Source organism: Platalea leucorodia (genome assembly GCF_965183815.1).
Source record: "Platalea leucorodia genome assembly, chromosome: 1".
In the NCBI taxonomy this organism is placed as follows: domain Eukaryota; kingdom Metazoa; phylum Chordata; class Aves; order Pelecaniformes; family Threskiornithidae; genus Platalea; species Platalea leucorodia.
Window position 1 is genome coordinate 147,305,397 of NC_138823.1, and position 24,022 is coordinate 147,329,418.

Consider the following 24,022-nt stretch of genomic DNA (forward strand, 5'->3'; position numbering starts at 1 on the left):
ATCTTAAAGGTATCTAATTTTCAGAAAATGGTGAGTAGCCATTCTTCAGAAGTCAATCCCCTTGTGACTTTGGATTAGAAACCACAGAGCAAAGGTAATATGCCTGGAAATTCTAATTTCATAAAATCTTGGCTAGTTATTATTTATTTGTTTCTCTTATAACATATATTGAGGACTTTTTCTCTCTTTTTTATCTCTGCATCATGGAACACACTTTTTGAATCCTGGCTGTCTATAAACCTTCCCGGCTCTTACTGCCACAGACTTCCATTTGCTTCACAACAGAATCTGTGTGTTTATGTACAGTGACATAATCTTTAATCACATTATTGAATACTATTTTACCCAGAGCAGAGTACAGAGAAGTCCCTAATGAGAGATAATTTAATATTTTTTTTTTCTGTCCACATTATTCAGATACAACTCTGAATATAGAATTACTTCTCTTCATGAACAGGTTTTCTATACAGCATACAGCTACAGTGTCCAACTATTTCAAAAATATTTGATAACTACCTCCATAATTACTTCTTATAGCATAACGTTATCTTCCTGCCAACGAAAAAGAGAATGAAATAAAATAACCTGTATAATTTTGGGTATCAAGTTGGAAATGTCCAAAATATTTTTCTTTTCAGAGTCACAAAAATAAAGAAAGAAACCTGAATTAAAACAGAAAGCAAAACATGAAATAGCAAAAATGTTTCTCCTGTACAGACCCTAAACTGGCAGATCAGCAAAAACATTATGGGCAAACTAGCCAAATAACCAGACAGCCTAGAAACCATCCATTTGCAGATAATTTTGTATGCTCTCTGGTATTTCTAGTAGGCCATTTCACTAGATCTTACAAGAAAAGCATAACTGACACCTCTATCTAATTAAGAGATACCAACCCAAAAAGTAAAGTGGGTGTTTGTGTGTTGCTTGTGAGAAAAATAGCCCAGTGGTGCAGAGAGAGTCTTGCTGAAGGGTGTGTGAGCATGCGTGCGTGCACGTGAAGCAATAGTGAGAAAATTCTGCATCGGAACAGAACTCATCTGAGAAATGCTTAGACCAAGTCAATGATCCATCTCTGAAACTCCCAGAGCCTGAATGCAGGAGATACTGGAAAGGTTAACTGCCTGAGTTGCTGCTAGTAAGGTGTTAGATCACGGGCAAAAACTCTGTAAAGGAGTCTTAACTTCTGATTTCTTTAAGTTGCAGAGCCAGGGGAATCACTGTTAGTTTGTCTGCTCGTGCTTGCAGTGAAGCAGAAATCTCTCTCAGGTTGAGATCTCAGGGAGTTTCTTGTCTCAAGGGCAAGAAGTGATTCAGGGGGAGCTGCTGGGGGAGGTTACCTGTAAAAACAAAGGAGGGGAAGAGGAAAGCAAGATTAGTAGTGATAGAGGACTGAGGATACCAGGGATATTTGTGAATAGTTTCTTTACTTAATTAATTTCTCCCTGAAACTAATCAGAAAACAGTTTAGATCCTCATTGCTTGGCAGAGATAGGGCATTTCTGCATTTTTGAAGAGTACAAATTATAATTTGGGGCATAGTATCTTAGAGAGATTGTTCAGCCTATTTCAGTGTCTTCCAGTGCACAGGACTTGCTGGTGGTGAAGCCACAATTTTTTGTGGATTTCACAGGAAGGTAAACTGGGAATAATTTTAGGATAAAATAGTTACAATATATAAACTAGCATAATTAGTGACAAGTCCTGAATGCAATTATGTCATGTATGTTTAAATAAATAAATATAATACCTTGGTCCAAATCTTTCAGTTTCTCTGTGCCTTCTTACACCTCTACAGAATACTGAAATCTTCTGATTCAAGCTAGATGCCTTTTGGGAAATTAAAAATCTTTGGATTTGTTAATGGTGTATTAAAATAGTTTCATTAATATTGAACCTCCAAAACCCATCTGTTTACACCAAAAATCCCAGGCAAGCTTCAAATCACAGAGATGATATTTTGCCTTGCTAAGTTTGTTTATAAAAATCAACATATTTCCTTGGAGGGATAGCGAGAAATCATTTTTGGAATGAGATAGTTTCATGAGAGAAGAAAATTCTCAGATTCTTCTTTAGGTAAAACTTGCCTGTCTCCTCAATCAGAGTAAATCACAAGCTCAGATTTATCTCAGAAACTATACGGAGTTTACCATAGTTTTCTTCAGGGCTCTTCTCGGCTGATGATAAATTTGTACCTGTAGAAGCTGCCTTTCTTTAGAAGTTGAGAAATAAAAGATTTAGCATAGTGTTGTGTTCCCACCCCACCTATGAAAATGTGCTGATTCCAAGAAACTTATCTTTTCTTTATTCTAAACCTGTCCCGTAGTCCAGCCCACCTCATTTTGTTGGAAACTAAAGCTTCACAGCTTCTCCAGTTTTTCGTTGTTCCTAATAAATAAACAAATAAATAAATCCATCACAATAGCAGACATAACTAGCAATTCCTGGTCTGCTCTTAACAGAAATATGACAAATATTGCCATATTTCTGTCACAGGTAGTCAGTGTGTTGTAGCCAGAAGTAGTAGTTCTCTGAGTGGAACCTATAAATCATAGCTTGATTTTACTGGCAGTAAACATGTTTGTTTTCCATTATGTTTGTATATTAGCAAACTGTGATCATTTAAAAGAAACTGCACAATTCTGCACAGACGTATAAAACTCTAAAGTCATTGGGCCAAGTTCTGTTGTTTTTAATTCTGGCTTTCTAATAGTGTCTCTGAGATGCTTTTCAGCACCCTGCCCCATAGTCCTGTGTTCTCATGAGGGAAAGAGATTTAAAGATTCAATTGGCCAGACTCAATTTCCCTTTTTTTTTGTCTTTTTACAAGCTTTGAAATTAACATTTTATTTTCTAGCAGAATCTTTATTGACACTGATAAAGACTCACAGACAGATTGTTAAAGTATTTGAACAACTTCAGTCCAGTTAATTTTTTTTAATAAGGTTGTTTCCTTGCAGCCACCTTGAATGGGCTGATTTCATGCCCTGATCCAATGTTTACTGAAGTGAAAGTGAGGACTGCCACTTATTTCAACCTAATTAATATATTGGATTGGACCTGTAATTAATTTATACTCTTGTCTAATGAAAACTGTTGGAGGGGGTTATTTTTGGCCTCTTTTAGCTACAGTTAATAGGTCCAGTGTTTTTATTAGATTTAGTAGGCAAATTATGTATGCAAATATATCAGACAGGTTGTTAGTTTTCAAGGGTCTGATGCAAGGCCCATTAAAATCAATGAGTCTTCCCATTTACCTAAATGGGCTTTAGAGGAAGCTCTGATACAACTGAGTTAATGCTGCATAATAGCATCTGGTAACTTTATTTCATGCTTCCTGGTGTTGAATTTAATGCCAATGTCTACTAGTCTTAATTAGAATTCACTGTTACAGGTGATATGTAAATATAAATGGAGACCTACTCTGCACCAGAGATCTTGCTATCTGAACAAGAAAGGCAGAAAAGACATGGATAGCATCAAGGTGGTGTTTCATTCAAATTAAGCATGTTTGTGTGTTTCTGGCTGTGCTAAAGACTGTGTGATACAATCATTTATTTTATATTAGCACTCAGGTAATGGCAGTTCTGTGGTTTCCTGTGGCTGAATCCATGTGGTCCATGGGCAAAATGTTTACAGTTCTGACCTGTGAAGTTAGGCATAGTCAGGAAACAAGATCAGTATGCTCCATGGATGACAAAGGCAATAGCACAACAAAGTATATGTGTACAGAAAATGTTCATCAAACAACAGTAAGCATTTAATAAGTCCCTGTCCCACAAATATGTAATTATGCCCTTGACAATGAGCACTTACTGACTTAACACTTTTCATACTGTAAAAGCTCCTTACTCCCAAATCATCAGCTCATGAGCTCTGTTTGGTGTAACATGTTTTGATGGTTAGCACATTGAAATAAAAATGTATCTAGAAGCACACCTTTTGACTGACAACAATGAAATACAGGTATATTCAGTTGTTGTTATTGCAGTTCATGAAGCAGTACATAAAAAATTTAGTTTCCTTTAAAAACTGGTCTGATTTTTGCTTTTTTGTCTCTACCTCAACCACCCAATTTCTGTTCAAAGCGTGAGGATGCTTGTAGGGGAGCACTTCTTGGTCCTTAGGTCATAACTCACCCAGCACAGCTGCATGAGTAGGTTTCACAAAGGATTTTAGGACCGAATTAAAATGTCATTTTTAGGACCTAATTAAAATGTCTTTTTATGATGTACAAGTAGATGTTATATGCATATTTTAAACCCTTTCTTTAATTTTGGTTATTTGCCATATGCAAGGCAAAAATAAATGTAAAATGAAACACTGAGTGCAAAGCAAAATAAATAAGGACATGTCCTCAGCTTGCTACTTAAAAAATCGTTATTCCTTTAGGTATAATGGAACATCAACAATTTGCTGCTGTTTTTTCCTGCAGATCTAAATCCAGACTCAGTGTTCCACAGAGCAGAGGTTATTTTCTCTGAAATGGTTTTTGATTAGTTTGCTTTTCATCTGTGTGCAAATACTGAATGTATTCTTGAGGATCTCCAGTCCTGCTTTTCAGTGATCATGCAGCCTGGATACAGAAAGTTAAGCTTTTATCCTGTGTTCCTTAGAACACATCATTTTCAGTAGATTTATCTCCAAATCCTTAAACAGCTTCAAATAGATACTGCTTTTTAAAAAAGTAACCTGTACAATATCTCCTCCACTCCTGAATGTGGTCTGAAAATGAGAGCCACACAACACTCAGGAGATGAGTGCTGAGTTGGGAACTTCTTTTCTGCATTTGGAAAAAGGTGAGGGAAACAGTTTATTTGGCCTGTCAGTATTAGACAATTGTTGAATCTAATGATTTTAAGTGACTGAAATGGCCCGTGGGCCACGAATGGATAGTCCAATTTGCATTGAAAAACCACACTCCAACTTCAGCTGTTTACATAACCTTCATATAGATCTACAAGAGTGGATATAAGATTCATGTATATGCATAAGTTTAAAGTTAGTTTCTATGGCTGTCAGGTGAGTATACCACTGTGTAACTCAGCACAATGGAGGGTATTTGTGATGAGTCTCTCATTAGTGCCAGCACATTTTTCACTGCAAACCACATCGCAGTGTTAACGTTTTAGTTCAATTCCTCCCAGTGGCAAGGAAACAGAATGAGTATTGTCACTCTTTAGAATGAAACATGTCAGTAGCAGATACTGCAATGATGAGCTTAATATAAATAATTACATAGATAGTAGCTTTGTATGCAAGCAATTAGTTTTGCATTAATACGTTGCTTGAGATTTCTTTTCAGTTGGAATTAGTTAATGATTTTCTAGATTTGCATATTCCCAATTAGTCAGTTTTAAATGCTAGCTATATATAAATTAATGTTTTATAAATTTTCAAAAGTTTCACTAGGCACATTTAATTTATAATTAAGAAAAGCATCTATAACCTACTTTATGTAAAGTAAATAGATTGAACTTGGAAATACAGTTTTGGCAGATCACGGCAATCATAATGTTTTATACAATGTCATCTAGAACACAATTTTCCTATTACATCTGAAACCAAACAGATGTGAACTAATTAATACATAATGTGAGTTAATAAGCAAGGTCTTATGGTCTTTGAGGTATATTCTCATGTTATTTATTGTTCTGATCTAAAATTATTTTGCTGGTTTCAGGGTATCGCTTTGGATTTTTATTAATGTACTAAAAACATAAAACAGACCTCAACAAGACCCCTGGTTAACCTTACCCCTAGCTTAACCTCTAGTATAAGTTAGAGACATCTTCAGTGCTCTCAATGAGTATTGCACACTCTAAAATAGTTGGCATGCAAGTCAGGAGAAGTTCCTTCTACACATTATTTTCTAATAACAATAAGGAATCGTGATTAATAATAATAATTAATAATAATAATAATAATAATAATAATAATAATAATAATAATAATAATAATAATAAATCGCCCATTCAATAAAGCATTCAAGCATTTGCCTAACTACTGAATTTAGTATAGGAACATTTACAGGCATAAGCGCTTTATATGATTGAGACCATAAGGCTAAACTTATCAGTGCTACAAAAGCCCAAAGATTAACACTCAAGACTAGATTCATAACAAGCAACACATTCAAGCATTATTGAATTTAAGAGTGGATTTCAATTTTTTTTTTTTTTTCCTGAACAAAGTTGGGTAGAAACCTGTTAGCAAACGTATGATTAATATGACAGGTATAGAGAATTAAACAGCGTCAAAAATGCTCACAAATGTGCTATAAATGCAGTCTTTCCTGCAACATAAAGAAGTGACCATAGTAAAGTCAAATGTATTGTAACTGTGTGGGGTTAATTTTCACTGTATCAGAACAGACGCAGAAAAACTAAAACTGGACTATGCAAAGACAAAAGTGCATGCCTAAGTGGAACTGACTGCTGCTTAAGTCTTTTTTGCTGCCTAATGCCCCCTAGGGCACTGTGAGGAAAAGAGTCAGAAGTAACAGAAGGGAAAAAAATGCTATCTAGTATAATCATACCTTTTTATTCCAGAGCGAGTGCAAACTAAAAAATAAAATAATTCCTTTTTTAAAAAAATCCATTGCATATTTTTAATGGTACCAGTTTTATATCAATAAAGAGAGAAATATGTTCTCCCAAAGGCTTTCCATATATTTCACTGGTATCTTGGCAGAATCATGGCCTTATATACAAATTCTTCCTGATGAACTCAATTCTAACATCTTTGTGTGCTTATGATTAATTATCTGATAAAATACGGGAATGAAGTAGAAAGAAATGCAAAATCTAAAATATTTTTAATTTGTCCAAAAATAAATTCACTATGTGATTTAAATGTCTATAATCAACCATCGAAAGACAACTTTCATAAGCCTTTTGAAGTACTATAAATGAAAATAATTTTTTGAAATTAACACATATATAAAACACATATCATGAAAATGTAATCTTTTCAGTCCCATTTATAAGTACATGTCTTTGAGGCATTTATGATGCAATTCTGAACACAAACAAGCCAAAAGATCATTAGGTTATTATTTTTACTGTGCCAAAATCCATTATTGTTGTTTTATGTTTAGATTATGTCCAGTGTATGAAATGGCATTCTGGCTTGTATCAGGAATAGTGTGGCCAGCACGACCAGGGAGGTGATAGTGCCCCTGTACTCGGCACTGGTGAGGCCGCACGTCAAGTACTGTGTTCAGTTTTGGGCCCCTCACTACAAGAAGGACATCGAGGTGCTGGAGCGTGTCCAAAGAAGGGCAATGAAGTTGGTGAAGGGTCTGGAGCACAAGTCTTATGAGGAGCAGTTGAGGGAACTGGGGTTGTTTAGCCTGGAGAAGAGGAGGCTGAGGGGAGACCTTATTGCTCTCTACAACTACCTGAAAGGAGGTTGTAGCGAGGTGGGGGTCAGTCTCTTCTCCCAGGTAACAAGCGATAGGACGAGAGGAAATGGCCTCAAGCTGCGCCAGGGGAGGTTTAGGCTGGATATCAGGAAAAATGTCTTCACCGAAAGGGTGGTCAAGCATTGGAACAGGCTGCCCAGGGAAGTGGTTGAGTCTCCATCCCTGGAGGTATTTAAAAGACGGGTAGACGTGGTGCTCGAGGCCATGGTATAGATGGACTTGGCAGTGTTAGGTTAACGGTTGGACTCGATGATCTTAAGGGTCTTTTCCAACCTTGACAATTCTATGATTCTATGATTCTATGAAATACATTTTTCTAGTAGCATGATAGAATTTAACAACACTAGCAGTATGAAATGATGTCAGGAATATTCTATTGATGGAGCTTTTCTATTATGATTTTCTGACATGAAGTCAACATGAACATCAAAAATTGCTAAGCTGGCAAAGGTCAGTGTCAGACAGCAGTTTGAGCTCTTTTTCCTTGTCACTGCTTCACAAGCAACCAGATGGTAAAATAATATTAGTATTCTCTTTATCTGAATGCATTAGCAGTTCATTTTTTGTACAAAATGCTATTGTTATTCATGATGCAGGTATTTTAGAAACTGAGCATGTTTCAGCAAAGTTCTCCTGCTGTAAACCCCCAGCCTGGTATCACAGAATACACAAACATAATGCTATGCCCAGTGGATGAAAAGTAGTAAAATAATGTCAAAATCCATGTATTCCCTTACAGTGTGTCATACCTTAATGCAGCGGTAACATTTGACTTCTAGGGTCAGAGAGCAATGCTTGCACCATTTCAAAAGGCAAGCTAAAACCCACCCATGAACTTCTGCGCTTGATCTGCTCTGCTTCAGCCCAAGTCAACAGCAAAACTCCTCCTGTCTTTTACAGAGGTGGTGACATGAATATGTCTTTCCTTGTCTCTAACAATCATAATATTGTTTTCTTTACTCACCTGCTGCAAATTTACCTAGAAAAGATTAAATACATAGAGTTAAATTCTGGAGATTTTTCTCTTTTCCCTGCACATAAAACAAAAACTACAGGAATCCATCACATTGCTCCCATGGCAGGCACTGTTCATGTAAAGAACACAACATTAGCATAGCCAGCTTCTTAGAATTCAGTTTCCATAAATAGTTCTGATGCTTCTGCTGGTAGAATTCAGTTGCAATGATTTTCATAGGAGGAAAGAGGGGCTTAAGTGTCTGAGACAAATTTATTTGTATAAGTGATCACAGAAAGTTTTTTTCCCGTATTTTTTCCAGCATGTAAGCATGGGATATTTTTTGTCAGCTGTCTGAATTAGTTAAAGTCTGAAATTTAAAAATATTTTCTTTTTTTTTTCCCAGTTGCATGCTGGAAACTTTTATCTAGTATTTTCTTTGATTTAATTCTCTATCACATCAAACTAAGCTACAGAATCAGAGCAATAATAAACCATTTCAGTAAAAATCTTTGTTGTTACTTTATCAAAGTCTTTTTCTTACTCTGCTGAGGGTTCAGACTTTACCATGGGTAATAGATTTCCATGAAATAAGTTCCTTGCAGATCCAGACTTACATAGTTTTTCTTTGATTTTTGTTCACCCGTTCAATATACAAGTAGAGGAAGATTGTAACTTGAGGGCTCTCAAGAATATTTTTAACCCTTTCCTGAAAGGTAAGTTTTATTAACACTTTAGTATTAACCATTCTATATGTACATGGCACAAGCAACAACAGGATCAAAACAAATGCTGAAAATGAGACAAAGTGTTTTTAATAGTGTGTTCTATACTTAGGAGCTATGGTTTTATATAAGTTTGTTTTAATATTTTTTAGAGTTTAGTAATCAAAACCAGCTGCCTTTCCAGCAGTCCCTATGTACATCTTGAAGGCAGTACAGATAACTACTGAAAGAAGAGATTCAATAAATATTCCTTTTTTTCTTGTAGGATCAGCTGATCCACACCCTCCAACTTGCAGTAGTGACCAGTTCACATGTGCATATGTGCAGCAGTGTTTGCCCCTCACTGCAAAATGCAACGGGGATGAAGATTGCATGGATGGAAGTGATGAAATGAACTGTCCCACGGAGATGCCTACCACCGTGTCTCCGGGCTCCTGCAAGCAAACAGAGTTCCTGTGTCCTTCCAAAGGCTGTATCCCATCCCTCCTGAAATGCGATGGTGTTCCTGACTGCCACCTTAATGAAGATGAAGTTGACTGCCGTAAGTTACTTTCACTGCTATAGTTAAGGACATGCTAACTTACTTTCCCAGAAAAGTGATGTGAAAAAGAGCAACATAATGAAGTATAGTGTAAAAGTCACTATTCCCTCATCAAGACAAATATTATTTGTATCACGTATAATGTGTTACGTGGAGAGACGCTCTACATTTGCAAGTCATTTTGCTTATGCATTCTTATTCCCTGGCTATCAACTTTGATAAATGCTTCAAATCGTTTGTATTGTATTTCTGTTAATAATTGGAAGCGTTTCCACTTTTTTCCATAGATCAGTCAGCTGCATTTGCATTGCCTCATCTCTGATTACAGTATGACAGATAGACTTGCACAGTTCTGTAATTCAGTAACATTCAAGGCAATCCTGACCTTTCAAGGATTTTGAAACCAAGTCTGTTCATGCATGTCATGGTTTAAACCCAGTCAGCAACTAAGCACCACACAGCCGTTTGCTCACCCTCCCTCCTTCCCCCATGATGGGATGGGGGAGAGAATCGGAAAAAAAAGTAAAACCCATGGGTTGAGATAAAGACAGTTTAATAGGACAGCAGATGAAGAGAACATAATAAATAATAATAATAATAATAATAATAATAATAATAATAGTAACAACAGTAAAATAATATACAAAACAAGTGATGCACAATGCAATTGCTCACCACCAGTCTCTGCCTTGAGCAAGGAAAAGGGCTCACAAGCAAAACGCAAGAACAGGTTTTGAACTCTGTAACTGCAATGAGATACCATGAAGTTTCAGACAGATGCAAGAGTGTCCATTTCAAAATATCTCATTATCGGTAGATGAACTGAGACCAAATGTTTCATTCCTGGAAGGTCAAAATAATTAGCTATGTAGAAAAAGAGACTTTTGACATATTAAAACATTTCTTCCTACACTTTTCATTCTGCAAAAGTTTTTCAACATTTTATTTTTCATCCTCATCATAACCAAAACAATTAGTAGAATATCAGTTTCCAGTGGGCTAGAAATTCAAGTTATTTAATAATTTGTATCAAAACTAATGCATATGATGCAGGCCACTGCACATGCCATTTCTTTTAACAAATGACTCTATAACACTGGCATGGACTTTACAGACTATCTGTGCATGCCTTTCTAGGCACTTTTGTTTAGAAATGGGCTCTGTGGTTCTGTTGTAAAAGGCATGATTTGGGGGATATCTCTCACCTTAAATTCTAGATGCCCCTAAGTTCAAACCTCTCTTCATTAATCTTCATTCAGTCCTGCCTCCTCCTCAATTTGTTTTCTATTAGAGACCACATCCCAACCCATGACCACAGAAGCTAATGTGTTCTAAAATCCCAAAATCCTAAAGCCACAAGGTATCCATGAGTATTGGTATTCCCCAAAGAACTGAGATATTGTTTCAGTGCCTTTGACTTCTAAGCAATGCCCAGGGAATGAGGTAAAATTAAGTCCTGGTCTATTCAAAGAACAAAAATTCTCCATAGATATTGCACACCTTGGGATTCTGAGTTGGGTAGAAACTTAGTCAAATCTGCAATCACACTGTCACGCCAAAATTCAGTTTTGACTATATAAACGTGTAGGTTTTTGCAACACAAGATAGGAATACAGAAGCATCAACTTGTGTTCCTTCTCCGAAGAGGATATTGGTTGCAAGGCAAAGTAAAAGTAAGTGTTTAGTGGTAGTTTGGAATGGAATCAGTGAAAAGGTGATGACTGTCACAGTTCATTCTCCCATCGAAATGTATATGCCATGAGAGTGCAGCATTTCATCTCTAGCTGTATACTTTTAACATGTGAAATGCCATGTAAATTTGTCAACAGAGAAAATCCAGAGAGGAAAAAAGTAAATATCTCACTAATTTTGTTTATGTTATCGAAATATTTGCATGATCTATAAAATTGATTGCTGTGCTAGTAACTCCAGCCTATGTGTACTGTAATAATAACACAAATTGGTAGTGGAGTTTTTTTACAGATTTTAGATTGAAATTGAATATTTTTCCAAGTAGTTATGAACATAGAGCAGGATTTAAGTAACGAAGTTTTGTGTTTTGGTTTTTTTTCTTGGTGCAGAGCGAATCTTCCTGCTGATTTTAGAAAATTTCAGTTTAGGAATTACTGGCATCTGACATTTTGTGTGTGCCATGTCCCTTAGCAATTTCATTTATTAAGTGTAACAATGGATGGTTAAAAATGTTCTGGCTTCTAAATTCAGGAATTCATCAGAGAAAGTTTTCTTCTGGGATGAAGAGCAGCTGTCAAAATGCATCTTGCATCTTGCAGAGATTAAGCATAAAACCTGAAAGAAGGCCAGGACAAAGAAAAACAAACAAAAAAATGCATTAGTCATATCTCTACTACAACCACAATCTCTACCACAGAAATGCTTTTCTGCATGTCTTAGAGATTTAGGCAGACAGAATTTCCCATAGAGTTCACTCAGCAGTTAGGTTGTACAGTATTATGTTAGTACTGGTTTATACCTACCAATGTGTTGGATTTTATTACTTGCTGCTTTTAACAAGAAAATATTGAAATTGTTTTCCAGTTATAGATGTTTTACTTGGCCAGCCCTCTTCTTGCTGTCGATTTTAGTGAAGGGTACTTTATCTATCATCTCATCTATTTAATCTAATTTTAATTTTTTTTTTAAATTGCCTGATTACAAAAGTAAGGCTGTAAAATAAACATATTATCACTGATAGGGTATACATTACTTTTCCACAGGCTCCAACACCATCTGATTGAAATGTTAATAGCAATGAATAAAAAATTATTTCTCTTTTCTCTGTAGTGCATCAAAATGTATCTGTTGTTGTCCTGGTAAATTTTGAATACCTAGTAAATATTAAAGATAGTATACTTTCAAAGGGGCTGTGATATTTTTATCATTTCTACAGATTTAATTTGGACCTGGAAAATGAAATATAGTCAAAAAGCTGATATATTCACTTGTGTGTCTTTACTGTTGTTAATGCCTCCATTTAATATCTTTATCCCAAAACCACTTGAAGGCCTCACATGAAAGTAAAGAATAACTAGTTGGAGAAGCTTGAGGCTACTTGTAACTGTGTTAACAGTAAGCAATATTAAATTTAGTTTCAATGCAATAAGAGAAATAATATTATTTTTAAAATGTGCTCTTAATATTCTTTACCTTGGCACCAATAATTTAGTGTCGTCCTTTCTGTCTTAAATGCTGGATTTGTGCATAATATTCAGCAGTCAGATCCATTGCTATGACTGTTACCTCTGTAAGTGGTATAAAAATCTCAGTGCAATAAGCTTGTTCAAGGTAAAAGGACATGTCAAAACCACCTTGATGGTCAACAGATATAAATAGACCAAAAATAATTAGCAGTTCTTCTGTTTTGTCCTCAGGTATGAGTCCAGCAACCAGTTCAGGACTAAGGGAAATAATAAAGGGCTAAATGACACTTTCTTTTCTTACCATAACCCTCAATGCAATTTAGAGCTCAGGAACTGAATCTCTATTAGTCATAATATATATGACAAACCATAAGCAGTACTGTATATCCACATAGTTTACAGTGTCCTCAAAATACATGTGCAGGCAAAAAAAGGTCTAAAGTACATAAGAAGAGTATGTTTTATGTCAAATTTCCAACTTTGTTTCTGTTGAAGTCCTAGGCTGAACATATAATTACATTTACAGACTGGGTATTTGTGTGCAAATGATCACTTATGAAACTGGTTCAAATACCATTGGGACATCATCCCCCAAATTGCAAAGGGTGTCCAGGATTTGGATCTGATTGCACACAAAATAAGTATGAGATTATTATTTGGTTAGGAAAGTGTAGCAGAGTGCATGGGACTGTCAGTTACTTTCTGGAAAGCTGACGATCGTAAGAGGTAGATGGTAGGATATGCTACGAACGTGGAGCGATGCTGTAATTTGCTGGGTTTTTTCAGTCTGCCACAACCTGTTCCACCAGACTGTGTGGTCAAGGGAAAGGAGAGCAGAAAAGGAAATTTTTTATTCTTCTTGTTGTTGCTTTTATCCTGCTGTTACTACCAGCAAATTCCCTCTTCAATATAAGACTTCTCCAGTCAATTGGAGAGACTTTGATATAAACACATGTGCAGAACAGTACAGTGATAGTTTAAAATCAGCCAGAACCTTTAAGTTCTCATAAAGGTGAATTGAAATTGGAAACAAAAGCAAGCTCATCTTCATAGTTGCTAGTATTCTTGTACAGATTTTTCTGCAGACTTTAGTAAATGGTCGGTGCATGTAATTAAAAGGTTTGATCCCACAAACCCTTACTCACATGAATCATTTCATAGTTCTGAAAGAATATCAAAACTGGCAAGAGTTGACTGGTAAGATCAAAACTGGCAAGATCTGCCTCCATTATTGTGGTCTAAATTGAATTGCAGTATTTTAAATTTAGCACACTCTTGCAGGCCAGTGATTTAAATTATATCTAAGGATGGAACAGATATATCCTACAGCAGCCTGGCCATCCAGCCTGGGAGGCTTATTGCCATGTACACTGGCTCTTGAACCCAGGAGCATGAAAGTCTTATGAAATCTAGATGGGGCAGTGGGGTATTTTTAATATTCCTAGATTCTTTCTCTCACTGTAAACTCACAGGCTAATGTGAATATATCTAACTCTGATGGAGTTGGAAGAGTTCCCTTTGATTTACATTAGTGTCATGGTGACAGAGTTCAGCTTAAATTACCTGAACAAAAACCTTAAAAAACAACAGTTAAAGGCAGAATAAGAGGACATTGTAGGAGATAAAATGACAATATGGTGTTATACTCTACAGGAGTCTGCAGAATCATCAGGTACATGCTGTAGATCAGTGACTCAGGAATAATTCAGTACCAAAGGCTTATGTGATTGCAGCAAGATTTTCCCCTCATAATTCTTCTGGACAAACATAGAATGCCCAAGAATAAAAAAAGTTGTGCAATTTTAGATTTTTCAGTATAGTATTTCTCTACTTTTTATATGGTAACTATCTCTTAGTATTTGGTTTCTTGTAATAGAAGGAAACTATACAATGTCATTTTTTTTTTTTGTTTAAAAACTAAGTCCATGCTTTTAAAACTAGGTTATGAATGAGAGTTGATTATGTTTTGTGACATCTTTTTATGGGTTGTCATTGGGGTTTTGCAGCTTACTTGGTCAACGTTTTAAGTAAATACGCTCTCCTCTTCTTCATGAATATAACATGGGAAAATCCAGCTTCTGTAACATCTGTGCTCTGTGTTTGTTTACTTATTTATCTACTCAATAGTAAGTTGTACGTCTTTGAAGATGAAAGCTTGTAGAGGTCACACAGATGCAAGTTTATATACTATAGTATGAATCAAGTATTCTGGTAGGTTTTTAACAGTGAGAAAAAGAAATACAGCTAATAATAACTGTCATGTTACTTTTTGTTTCAGCCGTTAAAGATTGTTTCAATGGTTCTTTGTTATGTGCATCAACTAATCAATGTATAGCAATCTCCCAGCGTTGTGATGGCATTACAGACTGCATTGATTTCAGCCTTGATGAGTCCAGCTGTTCAGGTACTTAGTTTTGCATAAAAATATCATTTGAAACAAAAAAGTATAGTCATTTCCTGCTGAATCTTTAGGCAATCCTCAAATTTCACTGAATTCCCTCTGCTAAGACTTAATCAAATTACATCAGGCATGAATTTTCCTGATGAAAGTATGACACAGGTAAAATAGTGAGAAAAAGATGGAACGTGCTTAGTTAACATCTTCACCAGGCGTGTTTCTTAAGGTATAAACACATTGTTTAAAAAAAAAATGCCTCTGTAATATACTACTAAGGCAGTCTCTTGATTTTAGCCAGTTTAATAACCCACTTAAGCTGAGTTAATGAGATTTTTTGTTTGGGTTTTTTTTAAGTGTAACACAAAACCAGGTTGGAAAATAAAACAAAATATATCACATTTTAGCACAGTGCATTTCCCACAATATTCAGGTTTGGTTTGCAATAGGGAAATGATGGAGAAAGATAAGAACAGGGCAATAATACACATCCAATCTGAATCAGATTTTTATTAGCAAAAGCTAACAAAAACATAGATGAAGATACAAATAATTACATTTAGATTCAAAGCATCCCATTCAATGACACAAAGTTACTGCAATTCTTCCCCAAGCCAGTTATGAACTCTGGGCCAGTTCTGTGTTAACAGTGCTCCCCTGACTTCAGTGAAGTTGCATTAGCTGAGAATTTAACTCTCTGTTTTTATAACTTAGTATGAGTTATGTGATAAAGTTTACAATATATAGTATGTATTGTCATAATATAATTCATTATAGTATGTTAAATGTTTATTCACAAACTAAAAGTTTTACATTCACTTGTTGGTAGGAGGCATTCACTGGTTTCTCTGGGAGTAAAACTGGCCCACAAGTATTGTGTTCATTACATATGTTTGTTATACTTTTTTTTTTTTTTTAATGTGAGAGAAGAAATCATACTTTAACATCAAAAATTATCAATTTTACAATGCAGAGAGGATACATACTTGGTAAATTTGATTTATAAGAAGTATTTTAAATAAAAAATAATATATTCAGAAATCAGTTCAATGTAGAAGAATATAAACATAAACTAGTAGACTTGCATGACAGTAAATTACAAATCTTCCACTATTTTGTCAGAAAGCAGATCTTTTAAGTAAGTAATCTACTTTCCAAAATTTCTTCTTAAAACTGGAGGTGTCCACACTGAATAGCACTGTTTATATGCCTCAGCAAATAATTTTATGTCATCTTTAGTAAGAAGGCTTGTGACACAGAAGTAGATGTCTGTTCATCACCTCTATATAAAAGCTGTTAATAATAAAGTAGACTTAGGTACTAATTAAATACAGGTTCTGCTCTTTTGGCTCTTATTTTATATACTCCTATTTGTTTCAAAATCGAGAAAGTGGCAAAAGCTCCATTTCTGCAGTCAAATGAAACTCTGACTTGAGAAAAATTAGAAGCCTGTTCAAGTGAAGCACCAGGATTTCTATAAGCTCAAGAGGACCCCATTGACTATAATGTATTTATGACTTGACGCTCGTATCACCAAGTCAAGGTCTAAAGGAAGAGTTTTTGGAAGTGTTACGCACCCAAAATGACAGATGTGAATATTCTGCCATTTTGAAAATCAGGCAATGACAAATATAATAACAAGATGGGGAAATTTAAATTATAATTTTTACTTCTGTGTTTGTAGTTTGTCCTGAAGAATACTGCAAAAATGGAGGAAGCTGCATCATCAAAGATGACATTCCGCTATGCCAGTAAGTTTCATTGGGGATTGATTTGTGCTTGAAGTTGGGAAAAGGTGCTGCTGAAAGATCTGTTTTGTTCCCCAGGGACTGAAGTGATGTTCAACGGAAGTGTGTTTTTAAAAGACTTTGTATGTCTACCCTATTTTTATTTACAGTTGCTGAGTTAAACCACTTTTTGAGAAGAATATTGTTTATCAGATAGAATTTTCTATAACTTTCATCTATCATTACATGAGAGAACCTGTTGGCCTGACACCTTAAGTTTTCTGTGTCTCGTGTTTCACATCAACGTTTAACAACACATGCTTCTATGAAAAATGATGCCTTATATGCAGCAGGTGTTGTGTACCTCGGACAAGACTTGCAGCAGGCCATGTTCTCATCTTTACCTGAACTTGGGATGTATTTTTGTTATAATCTTATTTTTTGCATATATTTGGAGAAAGATGGTAATGTTTTTCCACTTATGCCAAACAAAGGGTTGAACATACGCTTGTATTTTTCTGGAAATACTCTATACTGAAAAACAAATAATGAATACAATCCTGATGTGGAATGTGCAAGTCATTAGAAAGTGTCTCAGGCTATCTGAAGGTATTCATTTACACAAGATATCACTCTGTTTCCCACTGGGAAATTACAGAACACTTTTTAAAGTGCAAAGAAAGCAATGTTATATATTATCATACTTTTGTCCTTCATGTACTTCAGTGGATCTTGCCAAGGAGTTTGCCAAATTACTGAGGAAGTGACTGTTTTATCAGGGTATCTATCTTAGTCAAGACCAGACATTAGGGTTTGTCTCCTAGTCTCTAGGAAACTCACTTTAATAAGCCTGCTGACAAAATGTCAGTTATTGCAGAATTTGTATCTTTCAAGACAAGTTTATCCTTTACTGGCTGAAGAAATGTGATAAATAACATACTCGGTAAATACAGGCACTTTCATATAGAGTACTTTGATTTAGCTCTCATAAAACACTGTTAATTACCTGCAGATTTCCCAAAGAATCTCCTCTGTTGTAGAATAGAGAATGAGCTCTGCAAGAAGCTCGGAATTTCATTAAACTGTCTGTTTCGAAACTTCTTGGGACACAGAAAGAGAGAAAGGGGACTAAAAACGTAGGGGAAGGTTGCAGATGAAATGGAATGGATAGCCAGCAGAAAATAAAGGGATTGGGAATAGCCAGGGAGTTTGCAATTGGTAGATTAAACCATTGAACAACAAGAAAATTTCTTGTAGGGACAAGGCAAAGGGGGAGTAATTGAGATTTTAGAGATGCGAGAGAATTATAAAAATTTGATTTAGGTTAGGACTTTCAAATGAAAGGAAACCAAATTAGCGAGTGTTCTTTGTCTGCAGAAATAAAAGATATTTGGAATAGTAAAATAGTAAATAGGATACTTTCCCTCAGCATTCAGTAAGAAACATGATACTGAATTCTGATGCAAAGCATAGGTAATTGGAGGAAAGGCACAGAAATCAAAATGGCCTAACTGATGGGCTAGCATAACTCCAAGAGCTGTATGTGCTTGAGTTGGGTAAATAGGTCATCTCTATCCAAGAATACTAGGAAAGTACTGCATGTTGCAGTAGTGGAAGGCTTTCTGAAAACTCTGCTATTAAGGGATGTGACTGGAGAATAGCAAATGGAGAAGAAAAGGAATAGCCAGATCAGCAGTCCAATATCAATAGCACTCAAGGCTTTATAATATTTTGAAGGAACTACTCATACATATAACAGGGGAGTTGTTAGCCATTTTTAAGATAAGCTTCTGCATGATACTTGAAAATCCCACATGTCAACATCATGAAAAGAAAGAAAAGAATAAAAATGTACCTTAAATCATAAAAAAAATGTAGAAGTATCCCAGTTTTCATTTCCGAGGAAAAAAAATGAAAAACCTGGAAATTAACATGGTGTCGTGGTTTAACCCCAGCCAGCAACTAAGCACCACACAGCCGCTCGCTCACTCCCCCCCGGTGGGATGGGGGAGAGAATCGGAAGAGTAAAAGTGAGAAAACTCATGGGTTGAGATAAAGACAGTTTACTAGGTAAAGCAAAAGCCGCGCGCACAAGCAAAGCAAAGCAAGGAATTAATTCACTACTTCCCAGCGGCAGGCAGGTGTTCAGCCATCCCCAGGAAAGCAGGGCTCCATCACGCGTAACGGTTACTTGGGAAGACAAATGCCATCACTCCGAACGTCCCCCCCTTCCTTCTTCTTCCCCCAGCTTATATACTGAGCATGATGTCATATGGTATGGAATAGCCCTTTGGCCAGTCTGGGTCAGCTGTCCTAGCTATGCTCCCTCCCAGCTTTTTATACACCTGGCAGAGCACAAGAAGCTAAAAAGTCCTTGACTAGTGTAAACTCTACTCAGCAAGAACCAAATCATCAGTGTCTTATCAACATTATTCTCATCCTAAATCCAAAACACAGCACTCTACCAGCTACTAAGAAGAAAATTAACTCTATCCCAGCTGAAACCAGGACACATGGAAAAGACAGTATATTTTTATCAGTTTGTTCTCAGTTCTTACCTTAAATTTCCTGAAAAAGGGATAATAGATTTAGGTGGAGGTATCTTCTTCTCTTGAGAGCAACTGCTCTTCTAGACTGCAAGATAGGTCAGGAGAAAAAGCAAAGTGTGTAAGAATGCAGGAAGCCTGTGGGACAGCAAGGAGACCCCTGAAAAGAGCACAGTATGGATACTGCCCTGTCACAGAAGTGGCAGAGAAGGAGTCTTCCTAGATACTCAGAGGTAATTGTGTGGAGATTACAGTGATCTTAAAAGTCACTGAGTTTGACTAATACTCTTCAGTGACACAGTGGACAAGGGGAAAATTTGTTAACGTATCCTTTTATTGCTATTTTTTCTTACACAATGTATTCCAACCTTCCCTTGCTTGACGTGCTTGTGTTCTAGTTCCCATAAAACAAAACCTGAGTCTGGAGTTTAAAAGTCTCTTTGGCCTCTCTGAGAACGTTGGTTTAACAAAAAAAGTCTGGGCAGGTCTCAAAGCTTCATTTGGTTCAAGGTTCCATCATGTTCCTATAAAAACTGAAATTGCTGCTCATCTTACCTTAGTTTGAGGTATATTAATAGAAAAGAATCCAGCCTCTGGAAAACATTTTTGTTGGTAATAAGGGATGAGTTTTTCTGTGGTTTTAATGCTATGTGTTTTAAGTAGTTAACTGTATAGACTCCTCCAAGTATTTTAATATGTCAGCATGGGAACAAAGCAGATTTGCAGTAGCTGCTTAGGCAAAAGAAATTAACTATTTGAAGAGACTGAAGGTTGATAGTAGATTTTATACATTTAGGACTTCTCAGGTTTCTTTGCTGCTGTATGTTTTTATATGTGTGCACTATTGTTGCTTAGATGTATAAAATGAATACTTAGGACATCAACCTGACTTTATTTCAGTAGTATGTAACTAAGAGGGATCAGTAGAAGGTGGAAGGTGAGCTCTGACATCCCTCTGTGAAGAGATATCTGTAGACTAAGTGGAAAAGATAACAGTGGATACAAGTCTAGATAAAGTTTCAGTATATATTGGAGTGGTTAACAGAGTTGTGACAGGTGGTGGATGTTCTCAGAGAGAGTTCGCGAGTAAATGCAGAGCAACGGTGCAAGAGAAGAAGATATCTCCACCTAAATCTATCATCCCTTTTTCAGAAAATTTAAGGTAAGAACTGAGAACAAACAGGTAAAAATATACTGTCTTTTCCATGTTAATTTCTAGGGCTTTCATTTTTTTTTTTCCTAGGAAATGAAAACTGGCATACTTCTGCTTTTTTTTTTTTATCATTTAAGGTACATTTTTATTCTTTTCTTTCTTTTCATGATGTTGACATGTGGGATTTTCAAGATGGTTAGCTTCCTACTTGAGTGAAACACAGCTTGATGGTTGTCCTGATCCTCTCTGGTATTTGAGTTCTGAGTTAGGTTTGAAAGCCATTTGCATTTGCTTCTCCTATTTGGTCAAGAGAGTACTTGGGGTGCATATCAAATATGTTTATCTTGTTCTTACTACTTCTTGGGTATCCTCTTTGGCTGCCAGACTAGCTGAGCTTTAGTCTGAAATGCTATGGCCACTCTCATTTCACAAAATATTACTCCTAGTTGCCCTGACTGAGTTCCCTTTTGTAGTGGATGTGCAGCCAGGTGGCTAGTGCTGGCAATCAGCTACTGTGGTTGCACATGCAAATCATGATAATTTGAGCAATAATGGCTTGAATTTTTGCAATTTCAGTAGTCTGATTTCAAAATTGTTCCTTTGATTATATGTGTATTTTCCCCAGTTTTTTGTCCAGTGTTTTTTTGTGTTTAATTTTTTTAAAAGTGATACCACAGGTCTCTGGAAACATAGGAAAGCAATATTGATGAGAACAAGCAAGTTGGGAAAAGTGTGTTCGTAACACACTGAAGTGGAAGGGTGAGGCTTCAAAGACTGTACTAGTGCTGAAAAAAAGCCCTGAGAACAGAAAAAAAATATTTTACCAGACTGATAGTACATGATTTTAACTCTCATACCAGCTAGACAAGATTAGTACAATACATTCACATTTAAAATATACTAAAACTCACATATAATAAACATAATACAGTGCTTGTCTTTCCTTTTATTTCATACAAACACTTTCTATGTAATATACCAAACTTCAGACCAGTTACACTGACTAATACTAAGGAGCATAATGAGAGTGCTTTTATTAATGTCTGAACTGTGAGAAGGCTATATCCTTAAGCAGAAAAATGTACTTACATTCACTGGCCTGTAATTAAACAATTGTGTTATAAATTAGAAATACATCTTCATTAAACAGTTTTTAAATTACGTTGAATATGTACCATCTAGCTAACTGAGCTGTGGAGATTATGATTTCAAGGACTCATTATACACGTATAATTAATTAAGGTTGTCTTTGTAGTTGTGTACCTAAATGATGATTTGGCCCAAAGTACAGAAACAGAATTATTTTGTTTTTCTGCTTTATGTCATAAAAGTGAAAAAGATTACTTTCCCTTTTATATTTTAGGAAATAATGTATTTTTGAATATTTATTCATTCAGAGGAGGGGATTTTTGCTTATTCTCCTTAGAAAAGCTACAGGTTATTTGGTCCTCTATTTTTTACTTCTCATTTTTAAAATAAGCTCATTATTATAACCACAAATGGTCTGTTTTAATGTGCAAATGAAGTATTTTATCCCCAGTGATACAATAACAAATAGTATTTTGCAAAAATTTTTTTAAAAATTACTTTTTTGGTCGTTGAGACATTTTCTCACAATCCGGTTTTGTCTTCAAAATACTAACTTCTGGTAAGCACAATACGTGTTTGAGGAGAAACCCTACAAGGTGGCATGCAACTTTAAATAATGCCACAGTAGACTCGTTCAATACCTTTTCCAGTCAAGTATCATGTGTGCCAAAGGATGGAAATTCCACATCCTCTCTGGGCAATGTCTTCCAATGAGGAATGTAGGGGATTTTTTTCTAAATGTTTGCCTTTGGATGTACTCTTACATGTACTGTTTTACTGGATTTTTGAGGAATAATGGTGGTAGCTATCTTTAAAAACTAAAAGTGGGGTTATTGTTTTAATATCACACAGTATGTCATGAAAATGGAGTGATAATAGTATTTCCACCTAAGAAAATAAAATGCTTGGAAGCATCTAGCCTGTGATTTGATAGAAATTCAAAGCCTAGAGACTGACAAGACAGACATCCAATTCATGAGTAAAGAGAGTTTACAATGGGAGAAGATGGCAGTTTCCATTTCAGCTGTTTGTCCTGCTGCTCTCAAAGATTCCCACCTCGGTTACAGGGAGGATTGCTGATGTAGCAGCTGCTGAATCACTGCAGATTATTAACTGTTGAAGCAAAGCAAATTGGTACAGATTTCACTTTCTTCCTAAGAATTTTCTTTTGGATTTACTGAAAAAGTGTGACATAGGTAAATTGATAAAGCTATATAGGGCCCATATACCTACCCAAGAAAGTGGTAGTCATGCAAAAGCAATTGTAGGTAGAGGGGGAATGGAACAAGGATGTAACCATGAATAAAAACAAAGCCATGATGAGTAGTCAAAAAGACAAGACATTGAAAAGGAGTGTTGTGCTAAGATTTGGCTTCTGGGAAATTAAGACAAAGGCATTTTCTTATATGGAGACATATATGCAAACATACATAGCTAGCAGAGAGAAGTTTTTTTCATATCTTTCCATTACCCAAGTGCCATCTGAAGAGTGATGCTGAGGCAAATAAAATAACAAATTCAGGTTGCCTGAGTTGGATAAAATTGAGAATGGGAAAAAAGTTAATATCTCTGTTCTCCAGAATAAATGAGACACAGCTTGTTCTGAAAGAAAATATACAGTATATTGAGGGAAATGCATCTTTAAAGATTTGCTTACAGAAAACTCTTTCCTGAAGTTTCTATTTCATATATTATTTTGTTTACTCTTTATCCTTTCTTATTCAGAAAAGTTTCATGAAATCAACATGCCTGTTTCTGATACAATAACGTTGTTTTTCGACTTTTCATGTTTCTAACATCATAGCCTTTTCAAAAAAGGCAAATGTGATGTCATTAAGAATATGTACAAGATAAGAGACCACTGAGCGTCAGAGGAAATTGAACTCTTCAGTAGCATTTTGATTCTATTTCATAAAAAAACAGTAATCAGAGCTACATAAAGACAAGTACACGCAACCCAGACAGAACTGGCTACCAATAAAATTTCATGTGTGCTTGCTGATGCTAGTCTTTTTTTGTAAAACAATTGAATAGTGTTTTTTTATTTTTTTTCAAGGGTTTTAATTTAAAAATAAATTTGTCATGTCCACACCTTCTGTGTTTGCTTTTGGCAGTCATATGAAATGGCCAATTGAGCTCACTTGGAGGTTTGTGGCATTGTATATATTCAAGTATTATTAATTAATGTTTTTCATGCTTTTTCCCTGCATTAGGAAGACAACTAGCATACAAGAATCATCATATACATAATCTAGGTGTAATGCCCTTCCTTTAGAGCTTAAAGTACTTCTGAAATTTGTACCTTGT

The 24,022-nt window shown here is 35.7% G+C and overlaps 1 protein-coding gene across 1 annotated transcript in view; it reads left to right on the forward strand.

Annotated features, from left to right (window-relative positions):
* Positions 1-24,022, forward strand: part of MALRD1 (MAM and LDL receptor class A domain containing 1) — a gene marked incomplete at both ends in the record, with an annotated part of 328,396 nt that overhangs the window by 265,633 nt on the left and 38,741 nt on the right. The window contains 3 exons of the mRNA XM_082329648.1: positions 9,372-9,647; positions 15,084-15,209; positions 16,885-16,951. Of these exons, the coding sequence (XP_082185774.1) occupies positions 9,372-9,647; positions 15,084-15,209; positions 16,885-16,951 (469 nt within the window). The remainder of the gene's footprint in view (positions 1-9,371; positions 9,648-15,083; positions 15,210-16,884; positions 16,952-24,022) is intronic.